At 47.9% G+C, this 23,715-nt stretch overlaps 1 protein-coding gene and 1 pseudogene across 1 annotated transcript in view; both read right to left on the bottom strand.

Moving 5' to 3' along the window:
- Positions 1–603: 603 nt before the first annotated feature.
- On the bottom strand, positions 604–9,019 carry LOC115326585 (annotated as a pseudogene).
- Positions 9,020–10,791: 1,772 nt separating this feature from the next.
- Positions 10,792–23,715, bottom strand: part of LOC120844086 — a 31,440-nt gene continuing 18,516 nt past the window's right edge. The window contains exons 5-7 of the mRNA XM_040215693.3: positions 15,066–15,191; positions 11,060–11,165; positions 10,792–10,867 (exon numbers count right to left, since the gene is read on the bottom strand). Coding sequence (XP_040071627.1) covers positions 10,792–10,867; positions 11,060–11,165; positions 15,066–15,191 — 308 coding nt within the window. The remainder of the gene's footprint in view (positions 10,868–11,059; positions 11,166–15,065; positions 15,192–23,715) is intronic.

Raw genomic sequence — 23,715 nt, 5'->3', positions numbered from 1 at the left:
CTGGACCAACCTACCTCGCCACCAGCCCAGCCTCGTGTACCGCTTACCCCTGTCACACGACCTAGGACTTTGGGCGTACAGGGTAAGCACTGCCACCTTTCAGTTGATGCTTCAAGCAAACGTTAAACTTTTGAAAGAGGATACATATAACCCAATTCGTAGAAATTCTCAAAATCTGCTGTAGAAGTTTCGTGCTGTCATTTACACTTGTTATTTTTTGCTTGCTAGCACAGACATATCTCAGTCACTTTTTGAACACACATGAATTACCCAGTATTCTTTGTGCAGTACCTTCACTGACATTGAATGGTCAGGTCCAATAAAATAAACAGTCAGTCAATTGTCAACTTGCATGCGCAAAAAAATAAAAAAAACTATGTTTTTATGATGTTGTGCGCATTGTTTTCTTTGTTGTATTTTTCTAACAACCAGGCAGAAGCGGTACATGGAGCACCTTGGATCGCTGGAAAAGAAAGCGGAAGAGGACCGCAGCATAAAAAAACTGGAGATCGCTCTTGGAGAGAGGTGTCTCGCCATGGAGGAGCGCCCGATAGAGAGGCGCCTGGCCATTAAAGAGCGCCGGTGATCTTAAGCGAGGATCGCTTAGCGTTTGAAAATTTTTATGTGCTGCAGGAGGCTGCAGCAGAGCAGAGGAGACATCGTCTCCAACTGCAAGAACATTACGTTCAGGTAGTGAATGGTCAAATGAACTGGCAAAGTTAGCAAGTGTGAGCAAGTGGTATGACCATCCTAATACGCACTACAATAAATCTTTCATTTTATTAAACAATGTAGTGGGGAGAAAACGGCGACTTGTTATACAAAAAAGGATTTTGAGTGTAATATTGAACAAACAGCAAATGCTATGTTGAGAATGACAGGCAAAGTAATAACATAAGACAGAAGACAGTGCAAAAACGTGTCTTTTTTGCCTACAACGTGCGAAGAAAAAAAAGCGATAGCTGTATCATGTCTGCACAATGCGTGCAAAATGGTGTTATCATGTACCTGAGGACAGAGGTGCAAAGTGGTTAATGCACATTTCCATAATTTTTGCAACGTGGATTTCACCGACGATTGTAACGAGTGCTCGGTGAATGGTAAAGTAATTGGGCAAGGTGAGACACTGAATTCACGTGTCAATGTCCTTTGGTGGTGCTGGCTCGCATTGTAGCGGAGAGGGGATCGCATGCAGAAAAACGAGGCAAAGCTCTGCAGGAAAGGCGGCTGCAAGGCAACGAGTTTTGGCAGAACAGCTCTACGTTTCGAGTTGGGTTCGAGAAATGTTATAATGAAATCGTACGCGGTGAATTTTTCTAAAATCCTCCAGCCCATGCTGATAAAATGTATGTGAAGCTGAAGGCATTTGGCAAATAACCGAAATAGCATATACTTAACATATAAATCTGTATCACCCACAAAACTAAAAACAATATGGGAACACAGTTGCTGCTTTAAAAAAGAACACAAGAAGCAGATAACAGAAATGCAGCAGAGAAGCGACCAGACAATTGCACAGAAGTCATCCTGTGGGATAAATAGCCATAAAAGATGCTATAGTCTGTTGCAGCTCAAGAAGGTAGGGCAAGGGAAAGGAAGGCCAAGGAGGAGGAAGCAGATGAAACGCTGGAGGAGGTTTCCCTCTCTCCTTTCCAGCATTCCGTCTACTTTCTCCTCCCTAGCCTCTCTTTCCCTCGCCCTACCTTTTCGAGTTGCAACATGCAACAGACTATAGGCACTCAGACAAAAAAATATTCCACAAAAAGAATTCAAAATATACGGAGTCAATGACGAAGTGAAAGATATTTATCCAGCGTCGTCGGGTACAGCTGAAGGTACATAAAGGTCTGGCTGCCATACAGGCACGTGTGGCAGTTTGTTAAAAGTGTTGCAGCCTCATACATATCGCTCACGCGCTACAGCCTGTGCTTTTGATTTTTTTTTAATCTACAAAAGCAAAGAGACTTCACACTTCCCCAAATCCCCATTCTACTGCTTGCTTCACGCTGCTCATTTTTTTTGTTGAAGTTCTGCTCTGCGGCAGTCAAGCTAGCACCCATGAATGGCTTGTGCAACAAAGGCCGAAAATAATAGGCAAGGTCACCGTAGATCGTGTATACGCTGCCCTGCAAGAGGTCCTCAAGCCTTTCATAAAAGCCGCTCAGCCGCAGGATACCTGAAAAAGTAGTCAGACGAGACACAACAATAAAACGCTGAGTAGCATAGAGTGGCAATCACCACCTGCACGTCGATAAGCCACAGAAAGATCCACACGTCCTTTGCCTCTTTCCTCACTGCATAGTCAAAGTATTGATTTGTTTGACCTTGTTTGGCTTTGTCCATCTAGAGATCAGAGGGCACTGTTCCCACTGCCACAGCCACCTTGTTCAATGTTCCAGTTTGAAAACATCCAAATTCGTTGCCAGTTCAAATGCGAAGGGATTTACATCAAAGCTGTGGACACATCAGCCGCCTCGGTCGAGGCAAAGCGTCGGCCTACTGATCCCCAGGTGGTGGGTTCGAATCCCCGCCGAGGTGCCAGCAATCTGATGGAGGCTTATTGCAGAGAAGGTGCCGTAGTAACCGAGCTTTTTCTTGCACATCAGGATACCCAGTTGGTATAAATTAATCCTCCGCTGGTGCGTGCCAGTCGCCCGTCGTTACTTTAGCACGTAAAGCCCTCAAATTTTACTTCTGCGGACAAATCACTCCCACCAAGGCAGCTGGCACAGTCTCAGGTTACCAGTTTGACATCGTTTCAGCTTGCTGCCCTAGTTCGGTCAGTGTCTTGCACTGCCTTAGCGATTATGACTGCTGCCACTATGTGGTCAATAAGTGGGTTAAAGGGCAACTCCGCTCAATTCCGAAAAATTTAGGCTTCCATGTGATTCACATTCACAAAGCACCACTAAACAACTCTACGTCTTGAGATTCGCGAAATGTAGAATATTATTTGTGTAACCCTAATTTAAACATCAGCAGATACCGAAACCGAAACTTCGGTTGCGTCAGGCAACATTGGTCTCGGGTCGTCAGAGTCATGGCACGTCACGGCGAACCACGTGGTCTTGTGACGTTCGGGAGGGAGCAAAAAACCAAGCAAGGACTTTTTTTTTTTTTTTTTTTTTTTTTTTATTGGACGGGGGCAGGTTGCTCCGCATAGAGCACTATATAGACCTTTTCATTTTAGTAGTTGCCTCACCGGTGGATAGAGGGCGCTGACGCACTCGGCGCCATTAGGTTGCTTCAATTTGGTTGGTTTCGGTTTCAACGTGAACTCGGCTATGTTGCTGTTTTACGTTGTTTTTGCTTAATTTTGTGATACGAATATTTTCCTTGTAGCACACAACCAATGAAACAGCGGTATTGAACCACTTTCAGGACTACGAGGTTATTTTAGCCTAAATTGTGGGCTTTTTTTTTTTTACCAACTCCTTTGATTATGGTCGGTTGCAAAACGCCTGACTGATGTACAGGAGAGATTACCATCATCTACGGCCGTACCCGATGACACAAATTTCCAGAAAAACAAACTAATGAAGAAACTAACACGTGAATGTAAAGAAGCATATCAACAGCTTGTTTGATTAGCAATGTTCTGAATCGGCCAGAACAGATGAACTCGCGAGCTTACTATACACACTGTTTGGTTTTCGTGGGCACCCAACCTTTAGTGAAATTCGCAGACTAAAAACGTATCGTGTAATGAGGCAGATAATTGATATAAACAAGTAGTATCGTCTCGACCTTTTTTTTTTATTATTATTATTCAGTACTCGAGCATGTTTTGACAGGCCGAGTAGGAAATTTCTTAAATTATCAATCTTGCTAAAGTATTCATAAGCAGCGTTTCGCGATAGTGGCCCTAGAAAATAAATTATTTTTATATGAACATTCGCTTACCCAAGATATGATATAAGTGACAGGCCCGTCAAATTAAACCTAGCATTTGCCTTCCGTCACATTTGCCATATAAAATTAAAGGGCGCAAGAGGAGAAATACCTCGGAAAGTTTGGCTGAATCCTAGCGCTAGGCACCACTTCACGGACCTGTGTGAACAAACATTTATTTGTTTGAACATATTCGCTTTGTAAATTTCGGCGACGCCAGCCACCAAAAGTAAATCTCTATTCGCCATTGACAATCCTGGACTCAAGTAATTTATTATGCAGATTGTTTTTCCAGCGTTACATATTGCGGATTTCAGATACTGACAAAAGTTGAAACAGCATACATAAAAAAAAGCGTCGTCATTATAGCGCATGCGCCGAACCCAAACCGCGTTTTAGATTTGCAAATATAAACGACGTTATTTATTTGTGTACGCTATTCTAAAGCTCGCTACTGTTAAGTTGTGTGCGGCAGTTTCTTACGCAGAAAGTCCCAACCTTTGTGTTAAAATAAACTAAGTGGATCGCACTGGTTATCTGATTATAATCAATAAATCACTTAAATGACTGTCGAAATGGGAGCGAGCCATGGTATACAATTTCTTAAACTTCATAAGTAACCGATCAACCGAATGTTTACGTAGCAAAAAATATTGAGAACCTCATGTAGGTGTGATGTTATGAACAAACAAATCGCCTGATGTTGACGTGCTATTACTTCTAGCCTCAGATAAAATACAAGCTAAACGTTCGTTGTCTATCTCCTCCGCGAGTTTCCTCAAATAATCAAAAGAAACTATTTTCAACATATTATGAATACAAAGAACGATACTTTCAGGAAATACAGATAGTCTCCTTGCGCTGACCATGCTTGACGCCTTCCGATCCTAGATGCGCGATATAAATATACGCGCTTCTTACTGAGAATGTTCCGCTGTCATAAGGACCTTTTAACCCTTGTTATGTCTTAGTCGTCGAGTAGACGTATCGGACTACAGTTTCCGAAGTAAAGCAAGAAAGCGCGGTGAAACGCGACGAAAAACACGAATGCAACGCATCCGCCAAGGCGCGGAGAGGAGAGCGGAGCAGCAAGTTGAAGCAACCTAATGGCTGCCGCGTCACGTGATTCCAAGATGGCAGCGCCCATGCGGGGGAGGATGAAATGGTCTATAGCTCCTTCGGAGCAGAGTAGCGCAATCTAGAACGCCGCCTCTCGGCGACTAGCGGCGAACGCCCGGAGGTTCCAACTGCGGTCAGAAATGCATGGAGAACGTGAGAAAATCGTTGTTTCTCCAGTATTGTGGGAATGTACGGAATGGCAATCATTTTTAACATAATAATGGAACACTTTAGAATAATTTGCGCTAAGTTTTGTGCCCCGCAAGGACCTGACTTTTTTTTAAAAATTGCCTGAGCGGCATCATGCAGCAGACGACACGGCGACGTCACACCATTCACGTGACCCGCCCCGGCCAACCCGAAAAGCCCATCTCCGCTGCGAGCAAAAATCGTCTGCTTCAAACGCCATTGCCTTGGAAATTGCCTTCTCAAAATTTGCACACGCATCCGATATTGTTAAAACTTTGATAAAGTGTTTAGTGTTTTACTAACTTCACGACAGACTAGTTTTGAAAAGTGTGAACTCGCCGTTCATTTTTTAATCAGCCGTGTTGTGTCGATCTCCATGTATTCTCCCATAGGGCGGACCGCCTCCTGGAACCCTGAGTACCACGTGACTCGCGCCTAGCTGCTCTGTCGGCCATGTTGTCGGCAAAACACGGGGTTCAAAGGATTGCGTTACTCTGCTCCGTAGGAGATATATAGTGCTCTAGCTCCACATGGCGTGGACTGTGATGGCCCGGGGGCGAGGGGGAAGGGGGAGAAGACGAAAGAGGAGGGGAGCGGAGAAACAGACCGATAAAGCGCGATCCAAACCAACGCTTCTTTTTGCGCCTGTAGGTCGTGCGGCTGCGGATGTGACGCATTTCCTGACGTTTTTGCTGTTTCCGGGCGCGCTTTCTGAGTCAGAACCGTGCGCTTTGGTTTGGACGGGCCAGCTTCGGGCGAGCGCGCACGCGCGCAACAGACTGGCCGGCCAGGCCAGTCTGTCGCAGCCAGAAGGCGGCGAGAGAGAGAGAGAGAGATCGCGTTGTTATGTTGGAAGAGAATAAAAGTGGGGGGAGGAGAGGGCCAATTGTGGTTGGGGACCGGGTGCTTTTGTCACTTGCTCTGAGAAGGCGGCGAAGAAACGCGGAGCCGGAACTAGCTTGCCCTCCACCGATTGGCCGGGACACAGGAGCGCCCTATACGTCACCGCGCGTTTTTGTGTGCGTTGAGAAGTTGAAATTATCCAACTTTCTTGTGCGCGCCCGGAAGGAGCGAAGAAGCGGCGCGACGTCACGAAAATACGTCACATCCGCAGCCGCACGACCTACAGGCGCAAAAAGAAGCGTTGGTTTGGATCGCGCTTAAGCGCGCAGGGCAGCGCATCCCAGGCGCATCCGTGTTACGGTGATCACGTGAACGCCCGGTCAGCCAACACCGGAGGAGAAACTCATGACATCATCGTTCAATTTCGCTCTGAGAAGTAAAAACAAAGAAAACGTGAGAATGACGTATGCATGCCTCTGACGTAGTGGTTCAACGTTGGCCGCTCCATCTCCGTGGCATTGACTGCGCTGGTGATTGCACCTCGCGCCGCACGCTAGAGTTGGCAGATTTCGGCGACTTGGCTCGCTTGAAGGTTTGCTGGCCAGTTTATTCAATATATAAACGGAATTAGATCGTAATATTTGACATGGGGTCTTCCTATATGATACTGAAGAGGGCTACATAGTTCTCTAAATATCAAAAATGAAGCGGAGTTGCCCTTTAATGGTTACCGAATATTTGGTTTACTGGAATGCCCAATGATCTTGTGAGCTGCCAAGCTGGCAGCTCGCGTGCAGGCTTTTGTCTCCCCGATCGAACACGGTGGAAAACTATCCGCAACTATGGCAAGCAACCTAATGAAACAAGTAACCACGCAAGTGTAAGTGCTGCATTCAGTGGCAACAGGTCTACAGTAGTAGTCATAACTGACGTGTTAGGATAGGAGTAAAGGACTGCCATTCCAGGATCCATTCTCAGTTTTGTCTTCTTTTATTCCAGAGTCCCAAGCTTATACAACGCCCTTTAACAAAAAAGCAACAGGACAAGTGTTTGCCTCCCTTCGTTCTGTCACGTTATTTTTCCACCTTAGTTTAAGAGTTTAACTCCCTGACCAAAGAACACCAGCTTTACTTTCAGCATTTAAGCATGAAATAGTATTTCTTAAGAAATGTTGGGATTTCTTCTGTACTCTCACGGCCAAGGTGAGCTGAAAAGCCAGACTGTGTGGCATGCAGTACCTTCAAAGCCGCCTGCCGCACTGTTCTGCAAAGTGTGATGCATGATAAGGCCAAGACATACCCCTTTCTGCGCTCGTTGTGCCACCCTGCACTTCTGTGTTCTCTGCTTATGAAACAGCAGTTCTGTACAGATGGATGCCTCAATGGTCGGGTCATCTTGAAGCTCCCGCTCCAATGGGAAAGAATAGGCTTTTTGCAAAAATCCCAAAGGGTAGGCCACACAGTCTTCGCCTGCACCCCCCCCCCCCCCTCCCCCTTCGTGACACTGAAGAGAGCAAGAGGTATAGCACAGTTGCTCGCCTGACTTCGCCGTCGCCTCCCCAGTGCTGCAGACAGCGGCATCGTGCTTTGAAAAAGGTCTATTCGCCGATGCAGCTCAGGCAAGCTAGCGGTTCCTGCCCCTTGTAACACGAGAACGCCCTTTGCGTGGTGTATCCTAAAGTCGAGCCTATTCCTGTAGGTGTGATCTATGCGATTCACCGTTACCAACAATCACGCTGTCGTTCCCATTCTTTGTAATGCTCTAAAATAGGTTGCAAATTTCTGTTGGCACTCTCGAATGTATCTGTGCCAAATAGAAGGAGACATCTGTGTTTCGGCCACTAAATCGTTCACCAATTATTGTGGGATCATAAGCACAATGTCTTTCGAGAAGGTCTGCAACAGATTTATTCTTCATCGTGCGTGGGTTTTGAGGTTTGGCGAAAGGAAGAGATGTCGCAACCATTCGCTCAATCGCAGACGACACGGAAATGCAGAGGTGAGCCGCCAGTGCAGAAGGAACTCTGTGTTGGGTCCCCCATCACGGTTTGCTGTGATGGGTCCCCCATCACGGTTTGCAGAACAATGCGACAGGCTGCCTTGATAGTACCAAGGGTCATGCCTTGTGGCGTTTCAACTTATTTTGGCTGTGACAGAGGCTGTACCTCTATTTATGAGCGCTTCTTCCAAGAACCTGTAGGTTCTGATTTCCGAGTTTTTGCCATTGACTTACGGGCGTCGTGTCGGTGTCCCGGGTAAGGGCCATTCATCTCCACGATGATTCCGTCGGCACAGATTATGCCCTGATTCTTGATGGCATGCACACGCTTATGACCTGATAAGTAAAGTCGCTGGTCCTCCGTGGGTCGCCAAATGGGGCGGGCCGTTCCATCAACAAAACCCCAGCAATTCTGAAGAGGTGCCTCCATCGCGCGGACCGCCTGCAAAAGCAAAACCAACAATGCACCTGCAATTTTTTTTGTGTTTTTAATTTAACTTTACAATATGCTTACCTTGGAAAACTCGTCCAAGCTTGCACGGTTCAGCCACGTGTGAGCTGACAGATCCGCGGTCTGCTGCCCGAACGTAGACGTCAAATGGTTTAGCACCGCGGTCGTCGCACTCGAAAGTCTCGAAGAGTGGCGGCCAAACATGCCTTCCACGTTGCAGAGGCGGTTGGGGTTAGAGAGTCTCCGCAGAAGAATACAAAGAGCTTCCTGCCCGGGGATGGCGACGTTCTGGGCCGTCCTTATTGTATCAGGGACTCGCAGCGCGCTACACAGCTCCGCTAAATCCATCTGCCCAAAACGAAACTGCTGGCGGAAAGCTTCATTATCTATGTTGAGCCCATCCAAGTAGCCTCGCCCGGACCTAAACCTAAACCGGACCTACCCCATATCCAGAAAGGAGAGTTCTTCGATTTCGTCCCACCTCAAAACAGCTAAGGCCAAGGGATCCTCGAAAACGCACGTCGCCATGGATCAAGTTGTTCCCTCACTCAACTCGCTCACGCCCGTGCTTCCTATGGCTTCCCGTGACAAGCCACCGGGGGACTAGATTGGCTTGTCTCTACTTGGCTAGATGTAACTTTCTGGTGCATTTCTGCCATTTCTGCCGCTTATAAAACTTAATTGATGTTTCTTTAATTGTATTAAATGTAAGAACTGTTATTTTCCTTCAGTTAAACATCTTTCTTTTAATTCGTTATTTTTAATTTTGGAAAGTGCAAATCGTTCCCACTAGGGAGCGCCCCAGCGCATCAAGCGACTGGTCTGCAGACCCGCTGGTCCTCAGACCAGCAGGTCTGAGGGCCAATCACACCAATTTGACTGGTCTGCAGACCCGCTGGCAGAAGCGCTTCCATCAACATCAACACAAGTACGGCTTCTTCTCGGAGCCTGTTGATGTGTCGACGGAGACGGAGTGGATGTCGGAAGTTCCGAGACTACGAGACTCAAAAATGGCTCCGAAACGCCCCAACGAAATCGACATGGGGGGTGTACCTCGCCAAGAAAATGACCATCGCCTCGGAAGTCCGGCTGTGTGACAACAGCCTGGATAGCCGCTTCTTGTTCGAGGCACGTGCCGGGACACTCCGGACGCTATTTTATAGGCGCCGTTTCGACACCACGGTTACGTCAACAACGTGTAGGGTGTGTGGGGTAAACGATGAAACGGTGGAGCACATCGTGCTAAACTGCGCGAGACTCAAGCCGTCCCGGTCACAGGACGATGGCCCAAGACTTTCGAAACCCTTACCGCTCATTCACACTGGAAGCGGATCCGCGTTTGCAAAGCGGTTGCGAACGCGGTTGTATAAATATCCAGTACGATTGCACGCGCACTCCATGACATCAAGTGCGCGTGCAAGTGGACTGGATCTTTATACAACCGCGCTCACAACCGCTTTGCGAATGCGGATCCGCTTCCAGTGTGAATGAGCTGTTAGCGCTAGCTGGAGCGTTGAGCTTCACTGACAGCGAAATCGGACAATTTCCAGCAGTCTGCCCATCTACGGGGCTGAAGGTAGTCTCCAACGACACAAAAAGGCTTGTTGCAGACACGAAAAGGAGACTGGAGGACTAGTAGCAGAAGATCCACCTCAGGGAGCATTAAGACACCTACTCCTCAGGCTTGGGCACAAACCTTGTTTGAGTCCTCCCTATTCAAAGGGAAATAGCCGCATCATTATCATCATCATCGACTGTATCGGATGTATCGTCTTCAAAACGGTCTACTAAATGCGCATTACTGTTCTGTGTATCGGTATCGCATGGTTAACGTATCGTTATAGTATCGTTATAAGTATCATCTTAGGGTAGTGATGCGATGCATGGCGCAAAGGCGGCGGCAAATTATCGGCTATCGTTATCGGAACGACCTGCTAAAACTGGCGCAAACGTGCGAACGGAAGCGCGTACTGTGCATTCGCGTTAGCGTTGCGTGCTCCACACTGCCCGTGCGCGGAGACGAAACTCCGGTGTTGAATTGGCGGCTTAGCCGGCTTCTCTAATCAAACGCAGGACATGCGCCGTGACTTTGACCTTTTAGTCTGTATGTATAGATGTGTCTTGCTGTGTCTTCTATACTTCTAAAACTTTCTGTCATAACGAAAAACGAAGGGGCAGCGCGACACTTCGCTCATTCATTATGATGCGTACGAACGCAATCGGCTACCCAACGCTAGGTGCCAGATTCAAGGAATATTAAGGATTCCAACACGAGTCCACGAAGGTACAGCTTTATTTCTTCAGTTATTACCTCCCGCTGGTGATTCATTCTGAAAACCAAGCGGGAGCTGTGAACCGTCGGTGAATTCGGGAGCCCTAAAACGAGAAAAGGAAGATTTTTATGTTCTGGAACGGTAGCTTATATCCCGAGAATCAATCGGTGTGGTCTATTCAACATTATTACTGTTACAATTGTCACCCTCGTCAGCATACCTACATTTATCCGAGAAATTGTATCGCATATGTTTGACATATCTTCGTAGTTTGTAAGAGGAATAAAATGCGTACCCATTGGATTGCACACAGTAGCACTGGTTTTGCATGCAGGTGGATCCGTTTAGTTTTTCTTGGTATTTTTTGGTGCAAGTGTTGAAGCATCTCTCTGGCTGGCACACTGTTAGGACAAACAAAAAAATCAACTACGCTTTAAATGCATTAATATTGGACTTCATGGATACGTGTTAGTAAATGAGAAGGCACAAAATGCACGTGCATTTTTCCACCGGAACGCACAGGAGCACCTTAAAAGTAAACATGGCTGCCGTATGCCTCCAACTGAGATCGGAAGTCATCACGATTTCAAGGTGTACAAATACAACAATGCAAACCGAATCACGGTTTTGACCAGTTTGTTTTCGCTGGTAAAACATGAGCGTTTTCTCTCAGTGAACGTGACGTCTGGAACTAAAGTAGGCACTTTTAGCGCCTAAGTGATTGAGCCATTTTTCTCCGTTTCGTGCCTCGCTCGGCTCAAGATGATTTAATTAGGAGGACCCTGCAATTACAAACGAAGCCCGCTTTGCCCACACTAGGTGTGGGCTCTGCGCTTGCGCAGATACCAAATTCGGGAGGAGTGAAGCGTTTGCGCATGCGCAGTACCGACAGCAGCGCCACCGCTGTTGCGTGACGTCAGTGAGTTGAGATGGTTTACACTTTGTTTCAGCTTAAGTTGAGAGGCAGCCGACGCTATGAGCTGATGGGACCCAGAAGACCGCGTCCAAAACGTCATGTTTCCGTACGTGTTCTCTTATCGCCGAACCAATCATAAACAGAAAAGGCCTAGTGACGAGCTTTTGACGCTGCTTGATCGGTCCTATTAGTTCGTGGCGTACGAGTGCTGCGTAGATATGTTGTCTGTGCGAATGCGCGTGTTGTCCCGAGGTGAGGAGCGTAGCGGGCGAAGAGGTAAAGGAAGGCGGGTGCACTTGCAGACGTTCAACCACCCGATCAAACAGTTGGCTAAGAAAATACCTGACTTTGCTTATTTGCGTTGGACAGGGCGCATACAGCGCCAAATCCATCCCGAGCGATTAGGAAACCCCCCGGCCGATAAAACGTACGCGCATGGCGCTTTCGCGCTGCGGTGAGGGAGAGGGCTGCTGCCGACGTACCGAGATACCGTATTCGCCAAGTACAACAGAGACGGCTGTCTCGGCGAAGCTTCCCCGGCGATAGACGGTGGCAGCTATGGCCCCTTCCAATTGAGAGGGCGTTGCATTATGGAAACCCGCAGGCCACGAGTGGAGCGCGTGTGGATTTTGCTTCCCACTGCTTCCCGCAATGCGTAACGTGGCCTTACACCGCGACGAGGCGCTTCGAGTTTTGGAACACGTCTATTCGAAAGAAAACTGCGAAGCATGTACGCGTCGAGCCGTTCCAACTACGCAGATGCTTTCGGAGCTGAGTTCATTCTATTTTCGCGGAGTAAAACGTATTATTTCTTTCGACACCCACGCGTGGAGCGAGTTTGCTTCGGCGGGCACTCCGGGAGTGCCTACACTTTCCGCGTGCGTGCGGGAGAATCGAGCGCGCGCCATAATGCAATGCCACCATGCGTCGCTCAGGTGAGGAGCGAGAGGCTAGAGCAGACGACGGGGAAATATCTGCTAAAAGGTGTTTCGCATCGAGGGGAACGGAAAAAAAGAAGTGAAGCTTTTTCCCTTGAAATCGCGTCCCTAGGAAGACGGAAGCGAACGAGAGCTTGAATTCTGGGCGCGTGGAAGCAAGGCAATCGACAATCTGTGATTTATTTTCAACTTTTGAGTCGTTCTATTGTGGTATCCAAATGCTGAAATGATCTACAAGTGGTGAATTAAAGGCTCTGGACAAACACATCAGCGGCCACGATATCTCTCTCCCAATCAGTGTGCGGTTGAGAATTTGAAAAGTTGACAAAGCTCGACCAGCAGAAACCTGCGGCGCTTTTATTCGGCACCCGAGAAGGCTAAACGTGGTGATTTTACTCGAGGCCGGGGTAAAATTATCACGTTTAACATTGACCTACGCCAGCTATCTTGCCCCGTAGTATTTTGTGTGTGAAAGCTCTTGTTTTCTCCGCTGTCACAAGGGATAAAATCTGATCCATCTGACTTCGACCATCGAAATCAAAAGTGCCGCGAAGCGTTTTGCTGCTGAGTGCGGGAGATTTGAACGAACTTCTTTTAGGTCGTATACAGTTTGTCGAACCGGTCATAATTTCGGTTGGGTTCACGTTTGGGTTTAGTAGTTTTTGCATTTTGCTCCGTTTCGGCTCCGGTTCAATGGTGCAGTTGAAATATCGATTCGGTGACCGGTTTCAACAAGCGCGAACCGGTTCAAACTGGTTCAAAGCTCTACCTTAGACCGCAGCGGCGCGTCCATTTCGTGCGCTAAATAAGAAAGGTTCACAACTCCCAGTTGTTAAGAAAATAAAAGTGCGTTTGATTCGGTGGCATCTTCATTAAAAACTACTACAAAAAGTTGTCAACAAAAGCCGTGCCACGGAAACGAGGAGAGCAAAACAAACAGATGTTTAATTTCGTTTTTTGATCCCGACTTTTTATCGTAAACTCCACTGGACGTAAATTACGTGGTCATACAAGCGCTCGAAAACAGCACCAAAGTACAGTACTCGCATGTGAAGTATATCGGCCAGCACCCACACGCACCGTACTCTCAACTTACCCGCCTCCAGTGACGGAGTTGAAAACGTGAAAAACAGCGAACAATGACGCACAAAAAAAAAAAAGAAGAAAAAAACAAAAAAGAAACACGCTGCACTTAAAATACAATACGAAACAAAACAAACACAAATTTCCTCAGGTAGCGTTGAGATTGGCGTCTCAGCGATGGCAACTCCAGTGTCGCGATCTTCGTGGCTTCGCCTCTCCAGAGTGGCGGCTCCAGATTTTTCCTCCGCAGAACAAACCGACGAACCAACACTGACAGCTGTCGACTTTTTTTTTTATTTTCGCTTTTTGTTTTCTTAAAAAAATAATGTATAGCGGGAAAAAGATTATAACTTTTTGTTGGCGTAGTGAGGTCTATGTACTCCGTTTCTCCTTATGACGGCCCGCATCGGTCGCTACGAGCCATTGCAGCCAATCCAGCGACGGGAACGTTTCACGTGACCACAACAACCCGCGCATCGCGTGGCCTCTCTCCCAAAAGGTCACGTGACACTCAAGCTGCACTGGATTGACTCCAATGACTCGTAGCGATGACTGCGGTTCATTGAAGGAGAAACGGAGGAGACAAGTGTACGCCACCGCGTCAACCCCAAGTCTTACTGCACGGAGAGGGGAAATTCATTTATTTGTTTCATTACCATTGTCCCGTCTTCATGTATAGCTCACGTTTCGTTCAGTAAACACTGCGCTCATGATGCCACCGTCGCGATTAGTTAATTCACTCCGCGCCGCCACCAGGAAATATATGCGCTGCTCGCAGTTTATTACGCCGAACCGCTTTCCCATGGACCGTTAACCGCCGGATAAAATTACGGTTTCGTTCCGGTTCGGGTTGATATTTCGGTTACGATTTTATTTCGGTTAAAGGTTTTCGGTTGGGGTTCGGTTCGACACCCTGGTTGTATCCCTTCGATGGTTTGCGCGTAAAACTGAACATGCTTCTGCGCGGACAGCATTGAGAGTTTTCTTTAGTGTGAACGGTTATACGAAGTAAAAGATCCCTCAAATTTCATTACTTCCTACAGCGTTTTTGTGGTGAGCTGGTTGCGTAAACATACGCCGTCTGTAAATATCTCTACGACAGTCGAGTTGTTTGAGGTCATCGCAAATCAGGTCTGAGGTCGCTACAACGTAGGTGGCGTCAGCATCGGGCTGCAGTCTTAGCACTCGGAAGGTTCGTTCGGGATCGGTTCTTCGTGCGGCACTTCGCGAGTGCGATGGATTCTGGGAGAGAAATCACAAGGTGCTAGTGCGTGTGAAACGAACTCGCTATTGTAAACACGTTGCATAAAATCAGTTGACCCGATCGAGAATTGGAAACTGAAATGTTAGCAATCTAGTCTAACCTGATTGGTAAGTGCATTGGCAGGTGCCGTTGTTGCATGCCGCGAAACTGAACCTCATGGAGTCCGGACCAGCGTCGACGAAGCTTCCCATCAGGCACTCTTGCAGGCAGCTCGCATCATCGCACTCTGCGCAGAAGGAATACAAATCGCGGAACGTTAATTGTTTCGACAACTCCAACTGGGTACTTTTATTTCCCGTTAGCCTCTTTCACATTTGCACCACCAGCCCGCGGAAGTGTTTGCCTCAGGTTTCGACAGGCGTGAGGTCCCCGTTTCCAAAGGCCTAGACTCTACAGGAAGTGGGTTATTGCTTAAGGCTTGGCAAGAGGCTTCGGTAACTAAAACGTACAGGGCCATATACTAAGCAATGAATACAACAAGCAGCAAGGGAATTGAAACGTCGGAGCATGCCATTACGAAATGTAAAGGGCTCGGCCATCCAAATGCGTCACGCGAAGAGGCTCAGTCCCTCTGCGCCCTGAGAATCGATGAAAGCGGTCAAACAAAGTGTTTTTGTAAAGTAAAGCCAGGAAAAAAAAAGATTGAAGGAATGGCGGCTAAAATTAAGGGGCGAATAGAGGTTAAATCTAATTACCATGGCTTAAACACGACTTCATTTGAAGTGAAATTGCCAAACAAGAACAGATTTGGCTGGGTGGCGCAAGTCACCACCCAGATTCAAAGGGAACCAGCCGCCATTCTTCCGTCTGTCTATTTCACAGAGCACTTAAATTTAAGAGAGGGAGCAATTCACACCATGGATGGTGTTTGCAATTTTGTGGCGGACGCATCCTCCGCCGACTGGTTGCATCCGCGCGTGCGCGCGACGTCGTGTGGTGAGGCGGTCAGCGGGAGAATAGGCTGAGCAAAGCCTGGAGGCACTTTGCAACGATCGACGCTCTCGTCCGCTCTTCGCAGCTTGTATTGCAAACGCAGCACATCAACCCCGTGAGTGCGATCGAGCAATTAGAAACACTATTGCCTATTCTCCGTGCCACTACTTGTTTGCAGTGCAGGCGAAGGCAACTCCAGGGGAAGAGAGAAAGGGCGAGCACTAGGAAGGCGACAGGGGAGAGGATGGCGATGGAGGGCGAGGGGAGAAATGGAGAGCACTAGGAACGTAAGAGAGGAAAAAAAGATTCTCTCCTCCTCTCCAGTCTTCTTAGCGCTTGCCCTTCCTCCCCTCGTCTGGCGTTGCCTTCGCCAATACTGCACGCAACTAGGCACTGAGTACATGCACACCAGGCCTTCAACATTTCTGTAGGAGTGCCGAGACGGCATACCTTAAGCCAGGCAGTTCCTGGTGGTGGCTTGCAAATATAACATATAAATCATGTCGCAATCGCCACTCCAGTTCGTAGCAACATATGGGTATCCTCATAGTCAGATAGTATATTTCATTGTTAAGCTTTCTAAAAAAAAAAAAAAAAAATGCTCGCCGATCACATGACGTGTTGCATTTAGACGGCGTCAGCATTGCTGCTTATTCGACGATATGACGATGACGATCGATCGACATTACGCCGATCGTGCATCATACGGTGATCTGATATTTAAATGACGTTGCGTTGATTTAGCGTCGATACGTTGTTAATGAATAAATGATCTAAAGGTCGGGATGTGTTTTCCCGCCAAATTGAACGGGAAACTAAATTGATGCGTAGGTCATGTGACGTCAATTTTTACGCTAAATTTAGCGGGGAAACTGAATTTGCCTGTTGGTCCCGTGACGTCAGGTCATGTGACATCAATTTCCCCGCAAAATTTAGCGGGGAAAGTGAATTGGTGGGTGAGTGTCACGATTGTGAACCGGAGAAGAGAAGATGAGTAGATGAACGAGGCGTGGTGCGTGAAGAACGAAGGAAGACGAGGAGGGGGACGAGTATTGAAGGAATAAAAAACAAAAAACAAAAACAGCGTTGCTACGGCGAACACACAGGTGACTTCGGCTACGCTCCAGTGGAAGCCCACCCGAGGCCCGCTCACTGGAGTCGACCGTGAACCAACGAGGCGTCCTTCGTCAGAGCGGCAACACGTTCTTCATCAGGGAGAGACACACGCAAGCGCACACGAGCAGGGACACTTCAAGGTCGTGTGTGCCCGGGGCGGAGATTTAGTTCTCGGCGACTTGGACTATACTGTACTGTAGGTGTGCTAAGGCCTTTCGCTTTGTTTATTTATACAAATATATGTATACATACGGTGGAATTTCGTAACCTGTTCGTTCTGTTTCTCTGATTTCGGGGTCCGTCTCGGTTGAACGTGACAGTAGGTCTCGTCACGTTCAATCCTTCCGCTCAATTTATCGGGGAAACTGAATTGGCGCATAAGCCACGGGACGTGCATTTTTTCCGCTAATTTTAGCGGGGAACCTGAATTTGTGTCTAGGTCCTGTGACGTCAAGTCGCTTGACATTAATGTGTCCGCCAAATTTAGCGGGGGAAATTTTCTTTTAGTCTCACACCGTCGCAAAACCGGGGGACGGGCCACTAACAGCTTCCGCTTTAAAAGGTTTAAACATCAATCGGACCTAAACAACCACTTAAAAAAAAAAAAAATGGCGTTTGAGTTTTTTTTTTTTATCAAGTAAAGAAATTACGAATTCAACATTGTGTCATTGTTGTTACCACGTATGGAAACATGGCCATTCTTAGCCACGCTCTTTGGCGGCAAGCTAGAAACGCCCAAGCGTCAAAACCACCTTGGCGTTTTGACAACTATTCGGTACTAATCGATTGGAATTCAATGCGTCAACTATTTGGTACTAATCGATTCGGATTCAGTTCGTCCGGGAATTTCGCCATTAGCACATAATAATTTTATCCCATATGCTGAAACTCCCTATAACTTGTAAGGGATATATTCCCACATTTACATGCACAAGGAGATCCGTTCGCGGAGTTTACTGCATGCGTTTTTTTTTTGTTTGTTGAATAATAGTAAAACAAGAAAGCTGAGTGGCATGGGCCGTATACATGAGGCAGGGACGCTACGAGCTACTGCATGGAACCAGGCGCTCCCCGGTTTAAATGGCCTCAACTCTACTTGAGGAAGAAATAGGAGGAAAATGCCTGTCCTTCTTCATCGCCCTGTTTTAGATTAAGAACAGTGTCCCGTTACATGTTTTGATCACCACGCCCTCTTGGTGACTCCAGCGAGACCAACGGCACAGCGGCTGGATCAGAAAGCTGCGGCGGAAGGTTCGCTCGTCAGCCTTCTTGGGCGAATCAGATCTTCGCAGCACCTGGCGGTCAAAAGACGTAGCCGTGAAAGGGGGTTCGAAAACACGTAAGGAAAGTCGCCGATAGATCTTTCCAGCGCCCATCACCCGGGCAGAAAATGCCGAGCCGTTGGTCTCTGTTCGTATGAGCTGCGTCTGCTATTTTACAAAAGAGAGGTACTGCGCATGCTCAGAACGAACGCAATTCCACTGTCCAGACAAGGATTCCGCAGAACCCGATTATTGAAATGGTCTCCCTTGTTCTACTGGGGCATACCTAGGGCAGTCACAAGCACGTTACCAGTAAGAAGTAACAGTGTTACAGTTACAGTTACGTAGGGGGAAAAAGTAACTGTGTTACAGTTTCAGTTACCGGCTTCCAAAAGTAACGTGTTACAGTTACTGAAAAAACAGTAACGCCGTTACTTTCTCGTTACAGTATAAAAATGGACACAAGAAATCACAAACCAAAAGAATATTATTTTACTTGTTACACCATAGTAACAAAAAAAGGTTAACTGAGAGATTAGAAAAGTTTAAACCCGAAGGGTGTTTCCTTTTTGCGTCATTCGCCGTTTGAGCATTTTGATGCGCGTAATTTATTTGCAATATTTGTTATAACTCAGAATCAACTGTTTTTCAAAATAGTCATCGGCCCGCGTTAATGAATGTTTTCGTTTATTTTTCGCTCCGAAACGAAGGAGGACACAGATGATCACATAATCTCCTTACGGGATATGCTCGGAGGCAGGCCTAAACATAGCAGGTAAAATAGCTTCAAAAGAATATAGGAGAAAATCCGAAAACAAGACAAAGTGAGGCCTTCTGGTGCTCCACGAGTGTCCAACTACCACCGCGGCGTCTGTGTCCGAAACGCCAATTGTGGAAGACCAGTCCGCATACATGCGTCATCACTTCATCTGGAGCGCTCCATAGGTTTCACAACAAAGCGTCCTTCCATTAGAATGTTTCTTGAGGCTACCTACGAAAAAAGACAGTTACACTCGAACCTAGCTTTGTGCTTACTCGAGCGGCTCCCAAGGGAATGAATAAGTTAAACAAGCGCCGGCTTTCTGCAAAATATGGGGACGACTTCCTTGAAAACGAATAGGGAAGAGGAAACGGCGATCGGCTGGGTGTAACAACGACAGCAGGGACATATCTGGCAAAGGGAAAGGGAGAGGGGAGAAGGGGGTGGGGTGTAGACACAGCTCGGACGGAATACTTGGAGACATGTCGCACGACCACCGACACCCGCAGATGGTCCCCACAGGAGAAGAGTGAGCCAGAGTCAATGAAACAGACATGGTTTGCCGCCCCTACCACCGCGAATGCTGCTTACTTCATCTCCCGGTTTCGTGCTGACTCGTCCGTCCATTCTCGGTCGTGGGCTAAACCAGGCAATTTTTTGTTGTTTAATGCGTAATCACGCTTCTTTTTCTATTATTATTTTTTTTTGTCAGCGAAGAGTTTTGTGATAAATACTTCAAGATCGCAATTTCACCATGTCCGCGGAGTAGGTTCTAATTTATATAGTAAGAAAAAGTAACCGTAACGGCCTAAACAGTTACAGTTACCCAATAAAAAAGTAACACTGCTACAGTTACCAGTATTAAAGAGTAACACGTTACAGATAAAAGTTACCGAAAAAAGCAACTAGTTACCGGTAACGCGTTACTAGTAACCATACCTCGGCAAACCTCACTCATGAGGGCCCTCACTCACCCTCACTCACCCTCATCTTCACAGGTGAAGTGAGGGTGAGTGAGTTTCTGAATCAGGAAAATTCATGAGTGTGAGGGTGAGTGAGGGCCGTGAGGGCGGTGAGGGCCGTGAGGGCTGTGAGGGCGGTGAGGGCCGTGAGGGCCATGAGGGCGGTGAGGGCGGTAAGGGGTATGAGGGCCAGAGTGCGTGAGTGGCGTGAGGGCGGTGAGTGGCGTGAGGGCCATGAGTGCGTGAGTGGTGTGAGGGCGGTGAGTGCGTGAGGGGTGTGAGGGCCATGAGTGCTTGAGGGCTGAGTGGCATGAGAGGCGTGAGGTCCGTGAGGGCCGTGAGGGCGCTGAGAGCATGAGGTGTGTGAGGGCCATGAGTGCGTGAGGGCGGTGAGTGCGTGAGGCCCCCTTCAGATCGAGCATCTTTCTCAGAAATTTGGGCGTTAATGGCGGGTTGTTCTCTAGCTTTCCCTAGATCGACACGAATTGCTGAGATCGGGTCCGGCTCGAAATAAGCAAGCAACTCGGAGCAATTCGAATACGTTTGAAGCGGCTGCATCCAATCAGGGACGCAAAATTTTCACGTGATACCTCGTGCTGGTGATGATTACACCGAAAGACTTGGTTCTGGTTTGAAATCGATCGTTTTTTTTGGAAATAAACTGTTTCAGAAAGGTGCATTAGTATTCTTAACGAGATTTAAATGCATAAAAACACGTTTATAACGCGTAATTGTGTCTAAATAGTACAATAAAAATAAAATTTTATGATGACGATGGCAAATTGCAGCAATTGGTTGCTGCGTGTGATCGCGGGCTGGTGTTGCTGGTGTTGCGACGTAAAGTTTTTGGGCGAAATTGCCCCTTCTGAGGCTGGTCTGAGTGGCGTGAGGGCCATGAGTGCGTGAGGGGTGTGAGGGCCGCAAGGGCGGTGAGGGGAGTGAGGGCGGTGAGTGGCGTGAGGGCGTTGAGTGGCGTGAGGGCGGTGAGTGGCGTGAGGGCGGTGAGGGCCGTGAGGGCGGTGAGGGCCGTGAGGGCGGTGAGTGGCGTGAGGGCTATGAGTGCGTGAGGGCCGTGAGGGCGGTGAGGGCCGTGAGGGCAGTGAGGGCGGTGAGGGCCGTGAGGGCCGTGAGGGCGGTGAGTGGCGTGAGGGCCATTAGTGAGTGAGGGGCGTAAGGGCTGTGAGGGCGGTGAGGGGCGTGAGGGCCGTGAGGGCCGTGAGGGGCGTGAGGGCCGTGAGGGCGGTGAGTGCGTGAGGGCCGTGAGGTTCAGTGATGGTGAGTGGAGGGCTGAAGGTGAGTGTAGCTGTGAGGGTGAGGGTGAGTGAGGGGCTTAGGTGAGTGTGGCTGTGAGGGTGAGGGTGAGTGAGGGCGACTTAAAATGCCGACCTCTGCTAGTAACTAGTTACTGCCCAAAATTGACCTAGGCTCCTTCGTTTTCTGATTTTATACTTTTCAAAAATCGGGGTGTAAAAATTAGGTGCTTTGTTCCATAGTGACAATCGGGGTGAAATCGGGTTTTTCGTGCAATTTTTATAGAATTCGTTTTTTTCTTTCCGGTAATTTTGAGAAATATATGTGTATAATTAACAATAAAAAGCATTATTCGGTTTCAATAGATGATTTTTTTTACAATTAACTTCTATGTTTTTTAGATAGCATACAAACATGGTATAAGAGCTGTCTTGGGCTTTTCGATTTTTAATATTCCATGTTGTTCACATAATCTTCTGCATGCGCAACCTGTGCTAGGCATGTCCGACATTTGATAATATCTGAATTGAGCTAATGTTCTCTTAACATCTCAGTTCACGCGTACAATTGCAATGCACAACGATATCACTTCAGTTATACAGGAACAGCATATTTGCTATTCGTTTCGTAACTAAGTTTTGAGTGCAGTTGTTCATCCTTTACTTTTCTTATTTTGCGCTGGTTGAAGCGGAAAGAAAAGCGCAAAGGATATACTTATCAGTAGACATAAAATATAAAATATGTCAGTGCAGTTCAATGAACCCAGCAGGAATCTAGGTTTGTTTCCAAGGACAGAAGCTATCAAATATTTTCGGAGCGGAGTAATTTAGAACTTGGTGAAATTCGATTTCCGAATTCAAAGAAATATCGGGTTTTACGCGAAAACGAAGGACCCTCGCCGTATCCTCACATCGCCCGAAGCGCAAAGACCACGGTACGTGCTTTCTCAGCTAGTCCTGCCGGTTGCTAGTAAACCTACCTTCTGGTATGAGAGGCGGCAAAGGCTCTTGAGCTGAAAGAACACAGAACGCACGGCAAAGAGGTGATTATTAACCAGGTATTTGAGGTAATCAGATTAAATACATATTTTACCGCGGTGACTGGGATTCGGCACCGACTGTTTTGTTTGTCACGTCTCTTGTTTTCTTTTCTCGATTTCTGCCTGGTGACGACACAACGGCGCAATGGTTCTGATCATTGTGTCCCCTGGCAGTGGCCCCGCACTAGAGGTTGATACGACAAACGCCTGTTCTGTCGTAGCTCGCTTCGTAGCGAGCCAGTCGGCAGACGCTTCTGCACTAACGGGTTGGGACGCCTTCGATGAGAGCGCCCCCTCCGTACTCTCGTTTTCTTTTCCAGTGCTTCTTCGACCAACCAACAGGATCGCGGCCGCAGTTAGAATTTGCTGGTGCTTTGTTAACATTAAAAACACTGGCTACGAGGCGCTAGCTGATACCCCGGTCAGACGGGCTAATTTAGTGCACTTCAACGAAATGCACATCGCCTTTAGTGTAATTTGTGTAGTATGCCACAGGGCTTCTTCCTGAAAAACACACTTGACTTTAAGTGAGTTGCTTCTCCTTTTTAGAGCGCAGCTCTTAGGCGCCCGTTTCCAGCTTGAGCGGCGTCGCCGTCGCCGTCGGCGTCGCCGTTGGCGTAACCGCGCGGTGCATTATGGGTAAATTGCCCGCTAAACCTAGCGGAAAACCTACGCTAATTTGCGAAGTTCGTGAATCTTCCTTGATCCGTTACGCTTAGTCCCCGATAACGACTGGTTTCATCGGCATGCGGCTAGGTGCCCCGAGCCGCCCCCGATTAAAAAAGGTTCAGCCGTATCAATCCGTTCGTTCATCCATCCATGTTGAGAATCCCAAGAAAACGCGGAATGCCATGCCCATTTTTCTCGACATTACCCTGCCTTCTACTTTGAGTGCCAGCGGACTAAATATTGAGGCGTTAAATAGTTACTTTTGAGGACAATCTGTCATGAGCTTGGGACATCGAGTGCCGCGCGCGGGAAATAGAGCCAACACCTGAGGCGATACTAAAATAACAAGACGAGAGCAGTATAAGTACTGTTGGCATAACCGACATATTTTGGGACGTGGATATTTAATCGCAGTGTCTCCTGCCGATTCAAGGTTACCGGTAACGGTTGAGGACTCCGGTGTTCCTGGAAAAAGTCTCGACAGCCCTGCCAGGAACACGGCCAACTGGTCCGAAACGGGGCCGGCCACCACGGCGGTCGACTCTGCCGCTGTTGCGGCTAGTAGCATCGGCAGTTCCGCCTCAGGTGGTGGAACCTCCAGGTTCGACTGTGACTCGAGCGCGCCGTCGCTATTCGAAGCGGCGTCGCCCTTGCTCGGCGGATCGGCTCGGACACGGGATCGAGTAGTTAGACTCGGCATTTGAACACTACCGATGGTTTCTACCGCGCGGTGCAGCTAACAAGGGGTCTGAGGGGTA

Source organism: Ixodes scapularis, unplaced genomic scaffold, assembly GCF_016920785.2.
Source record: "Ixodes scapularis isolate PalLabHiFi unplaced genomic scaffold, ASM1692078v2 PGA_scaffold2__306_contigs__length_199485367, whole genome shotgun sequence".
Lineage (NCBI taxonomy): Eukaryota > Metazoa > Arthropoda > Arachnida > Ixodida > Ixodidae > Ixodes > Ixodes scapularis.
Note: the sequence above shows the minus strand (reverse complement) of the source record. Positions and strands in the feature narration are given on the sequence as shown.